The 5,332-nt window shown below is 39.5% G+C and overlaps 1 protein-coding gene across 1 annotated transcript; it reads right to left on the bottom strand.

Annotated features, from left to right (window-relative positions):
• Positions 1-390: 390 nt before the first annotated feature.
• LOC141588430 (uncharacterized) lies at positions 391-1,093 on the bottom strand. Its single transcript, XM_074409873.1, has 2 exons — positions 925-1,093; positions 391-842 (listed from the first exon to the last, which is right to left on the bottom strand). Exons 1-2 carry the CDS (start codon positions 1,091-1,093, stop codon positions 391-393), a joined length of 621 nt encoding a protein of 206 aa, XP_074265974.1.
• Positions 1,094-5,332: the final 4,239 nt, after the last annotated feature.

The raw sequence follows: 5,332 nt of genomic DNA, 5'->3' as shown, positions 1-5,332 counted from the left end.
CTTTGAAAAATGCACTTGTATACCCATCAGGTCCTGGGGATTTATCAACAGGTGTATCAAAGAAGATCTTTTTTATTTCAGCATTACTAACAGGAGCATTCAACAGTTGGATATGATCTTGAGTACAACATTTTCCCTCATTTAGCACCATGGGTCTAACCTTTTCAGTTGGCTTATTACTACCTAACAGTGTCTGATAGTAGTTCAGGAAGGCATTTTGAATGTTATGGCTATCAGTACAGAGATTACCATGTTGATCCTCAATCTGAATCACTTTATTCATACTTACTCTCTTTTTTATTGCACCATGAAAATAAGTTGTGTTACTGTCCCCAGCCTCTAACCACTGTGACTTTGCTTTTTGGCTCAGAAAGCTATCTCTTGCCACGGTTAAATCTTTCGGTTTAGCAGCAGTCTCAAATTCTTGTTGGAGAAGATCAGTATCTGGATATCCTGAGCTAATTGTACTTGAATGGCATTGAGCTTAGCCTCAACAATTGCTGTGGAGTTTTCAATGTCAGCATAACAATCTCTATTTAACCATTTAAGAGCAGGCTTTAAAGCTTTCAGTTTCTTAATGACAGCAAACATCTTATGCCCAGGGTAAATCTTCTGCCATTCCTCAGTGATTATAGGTAGGAAAGAAGGAGCCTTACCCCACATATTGAAGTATTTAAAGCTAGCCCTCCTTCCATCTCCTTGAGCAACATTGCTGACAGTGCAGGGATAGTGGTCAAATAGACCCTCGGGGTGGAAATGAGCCACCATATTAGGAAACTGATTCAACCATTCCTGATTGACCATAAACCTGTCTAGTCTACTAAAAACTCTTGTATTTGGCTCTTGTTTATTAGTCCAAGTAAAAAAAAGGCCCCAGTAGCAGTTATATCAGTCATACCACAAGTAGCTATGTAATCAATGAACCCATATCCATATCAGCTTGTTTTGTATTTGCTCCAAGTCTTTCAGCAGGAGTAATAACTGTGTTGAAGTCACCTGTCACAGCCCAAGGCCCTGTGCATTGTCCTGCAATAACTTCTAACTTCTGCCACAGATCCCTCCTCTCAGTCCCATCATTATAGGCATAAACCATAGTTAACCAAAATTAATGTTGAGAGAATCTGGAAGTAGATGCTAAATTAGGGAGGTTGGTAGGGGGTAGGGCAGGTACAAGTGAGTACCGCACAACACCCTGGAGCGGATATTGATACAATTTTCACAGGTGCTGAGGCAAGTATAGGTACAAAAATTTCATATATCATGATCGGTGGGGCTAGGTTGAATTGTGCTTCACACCAACCTCATACCCGACTACCCACCAATTAGTAAAAAAATAATATAATTATGACTATTTATGAAGTTTTTCTATTAATTTTTTGTTAAAAATCTTAAATTATAAATATTAAATGAAAACTTTTGGAAATTTATAATTATACTATTTTTTATTTAAAAAGGTATCGACAAAAATTATTATATAACATGTTGGTAAAGTAACCCCGAATTATTGATGAGGTAGATTTCACTAGATCATTAGTATCTTCCACTAAGTTGATGCAACAAAAGTACGTTGTAATAATTGGTCAATTGATTATAAAATTACTTACATTTTACCAAAAAAAAAATATTGATGAAATAGTAACATATAGAGTCTTTATGTTTTAAGTTATACTTTCAGTTACTTGTATTTACACTTCATACGTTATACTATGTTATTAGTAGTAAATATTAGGAGTTAAGTTAGTAGAACGTTAAGACTCTTAATGTGGCTATATTGGAGTTAGGACTTATTACCTTACAAATAGAGGTCATTAATCATTGCTGGATAGTAAGATTGCATGCTTAATATCCCGAGTTAAACACAGATTGAAATCTTACCTATTAGCTAAGTGTTTTTTTTTTGGGGGGGGGGGGGTGTTAAGTATATATCAAATCATCAAAAATGTTTGTTACATCACTCCAAAGAGAAAAAAATACATCAAAGAATGAAAGAATAGCCTAGAATACAACTGACTGAAACCATGCCTTCTCCTTTCTCAATAATGCATTAGTATTTTGCTTCAAGAACCGTATCTTGATATCCGCTAGAATCTGCTGAACAACTGCCTCAGGCCTCCTTACATACGTATCCACTCTTGCCTCATTTCTGACTCTCCAAATCCAATATATTAAAGATACATGACAGGCACCAATAAATCGTTTCTGCAATTTATTAACCCTTCTACCAGTAGCATACCACTTCACAAGATCCTGCACACCGAACTTGATACTTAGTTGATTTGCAACAACCTGGTACAGACCTTTGCATACTCACACTCATATGTTAAGTGAGTATGACTCTTAGGATACATAGAACAGATGGAGCAATTCTGATCAATCCCTAGACCCATTTTAATGAGCCTATCTTTGGTAGGTAATCTCTGATGTAGGAATTCCCAAAAAATAAAGGAGCATTTTGAAAGATTTAAAGAGTTTCAACATAGATACCTCCACTCAACCTTAGGCCTCTTCACCCTCAACCAATCATACCCTGCTGCAACAGTACACTCAGTAGGTGAATTAAGCCATCTATCAGTAGTGTAGGCTTGCTTGAACATCTGCATAATAAGATTGATCTTTTTCCATGACCAACTACAACCTGTAGGGGCCATGTAATCAGTCCAAACTGTCCCTTTCATATAAACATGATTGACCCACCTCATCCACAGGTGATCTTTTTTGTTAGCAAGCCACCACACATACTTCCCTTGATGTGACTCATATTTGAGCACATTTAGTCCCCGAATTAACCTCGTTCCTATGCTTTATAGCACTTATTTGTGTCATTTACTATCTTTAGTTTCCCATTTTGCATATTCTTTGAGGTTTTGTCTCCTTGGTAGGAAAGGATTGCTAACCTTGCATTTACGAGGCGAAATGGAGCTAAATGGATCGCATCTAATGACCAAGCATCAAAGAGAAGACCAACACTAGAGGCCTAAGTAGATAAATAAAGTGAATTGGGCAATGATGAAAAGATCCTTGCATCCCAACACGATCCTTGCGGATTGTTAAGGAGCTAAAGAAGAGAAGCACTCTGCCCAGGGATCCGAGCGGCCCGAGCACGATCCGAGCGTGCCACACTGCAAGGATCCGAGCGGCTTGACCCCAAGACGAGCGGACTATGCAGCAAAGATCTGAGCGTCTTCTCCAGGATCCGAGCGGATCACAAGGCAGAAAAACCCGTGCCACAACACGGGACGGGCGGATCGTGGTAGGACTAGCAAGGAGGATCCGCGCATTTCCCTCGGGAGTAGCATTTCCTAAACTTTTCTTAGGGTCTTAATAGTCATTTAAGCCCTTAGTAACCCTAATCCTTGTACCTAATCTTTAGTATAAATACCCCTTTTGTACTACCTAGATTAGCATCCAATCTTATCAATCCTTAATCAATTCTTAATCATTATTTAATACTCTCTTAAATTAGTCTTAATTTAGTTGTAATATATTTGTCAATATTAATCACATCTTAATCTCTCTTTAATTTCTCTATTGTTCTTCCTTTTATTTGGGGTAATTAGAAGATTATTTGGGTTTATTTGGGGAGATTGACAACCTTCCATCAATCATCAAGTACTTCTATTATTCTTTTCTTTATTATTTGGAATCATCTTCATAGGTATAATTTCTCTTTACCCTTGTTTAATTATTGTTAATTACTTTCATTTATTCATCAAGTTTTGCTTTGTTAGTATGATTGACAACCTTATTAGCATGCTAAACTTGATCATGAGTGAGTAGTTCTTTAGCTAGGGTTAAAGGGGAATTAGGGGAAACAAACATTGTAACACTACGGATTTTCCTTGGTGACTACTCGACCGAGTAGCGCCTACTCGGCCGAGTAGTGCTGAGGTTGTGTGTTGTTTTGGTTCTGCCGAGGAACACTCGGCCGAGTATAGTTAACACTCGACCGAGTATGGGACACTCGGCCGAGTACACACTTACTCGACCGAGTGTCCGGTTTGGCGGAGTGTTATTTCGACGGTTTGATTAGGGAATGTTTAGGGTATTTTATATTTCCGCGTCAGTTTCTAATATCATTTGAAAGCTTTATCATTCTACGATCTCTCCCTAATCACCCCCTAATCATCCTCATATCTCGTTGTGTGTGCAAATCGTCGTGATCCTTGCGTGTAGTCTCTTATTCTACTGTTGGTAAGTTTCATTCCCTTGTCATTTGTATTCTTTTGGGGTTCTTTTGTATATATGGAATTGGGGAAAATGGGATTGTGCAATGTGTAATTGTAGTATGTGATTATTGTTGTAGGTGACGACGTGATATTTTTTATGCATTTGTATGGTCGATTCTGAGATAGCGGGTTGCGAAAAGGTAGGGTTTCCCCTACTCGGTATTGTTAATTGATTGAGATTACTATTGTATTGTAATTGTTGTTATCTCACGATCATCGGAGTATGGGTGTTGTGGTGACGGTGGTGAGGTGATTGTGTTGTGGCATTTGTGATCTTTGTGGTTTGTGTGATTGTGGTGGAGTCACTTGCGGGAGTGGCTTCACACCCTAGTTCGCCCTCCGTGGAACCCGCCATGGGAGGGGATGTGCACATTAAGGGACAGGGATTGTTAGTCGCTCGTTGATGAGCTGGACTAGGTGGGGATGGGTCTGCGGTCACCCCTTTTGGCGGCGAGGATTACCGTTGCGATGGGTATCTGGCAGGGCTACACACTTCGGTGTGTAGTCGGTTCTTGTGCGTGAGATCGATGATCAGCTAGCGGTAATGTTGTTGTCTTATATTGATTGAGTAATCGACCCGTGTTGTTGTTTTGTAAAACCTGCGGTGATCCATTCGGGGATGGTGAGCGATTGTGACAGTGATACATTTATTGAGCTTGGGGCATTATGGGAGAGTCACCACGCTGGATTAGATGACACCATCACGAGCTTTAGTTATTGTTTTGGTAGTTGTTGCCATTTGGATAATTCGTTTATTAGATCTTGGAGACTATGTAACCTTTATAATTACCGTACATTAATATATGTGTTTGGACTGTTGCTTTTGATATATACTAACCTCGGGCAACCGAGATGGTAACAACCTTTCATGTTGGGGTAGTCCTGGTAAGGTACCTTGGTATGAGAGGGTGTTACAAAGTGGTATCAGAGCCGACGATTCCGGCACCTAAAACAAATGAACCCAATGAACTTAGGGAGTCTAAATAAAATGAACCCGGGGAGAGTTGTTTGGAGCTACCGCAAAGACTTGGGAGACGTCCCGGAGTTGCACTAAGGCCCTTACAATCTCAAGCCGGTCACATGGGGGAAAATTTTGTATGTTGAGT

The sequence above is a fragment of the Silene latifolia genome, chromosome 6 (assembly GCF_048544455.1).
Source record: "Silene latifolia isolate original U9 population chromosome 6, ASM4854445v1, whole genome shotgun sequence".
NCBI classification, from domain to species: domain Eukaryota; kingdom Viridiplantae; phylum Streptophyta; class Magnoliopsida; order Caryophyllales; family Caryophyllaceae; genus Silene; species Silene latifolia.
This window is presented reverse-complemented; position numbering and strand designations above follow the sequence as displayed.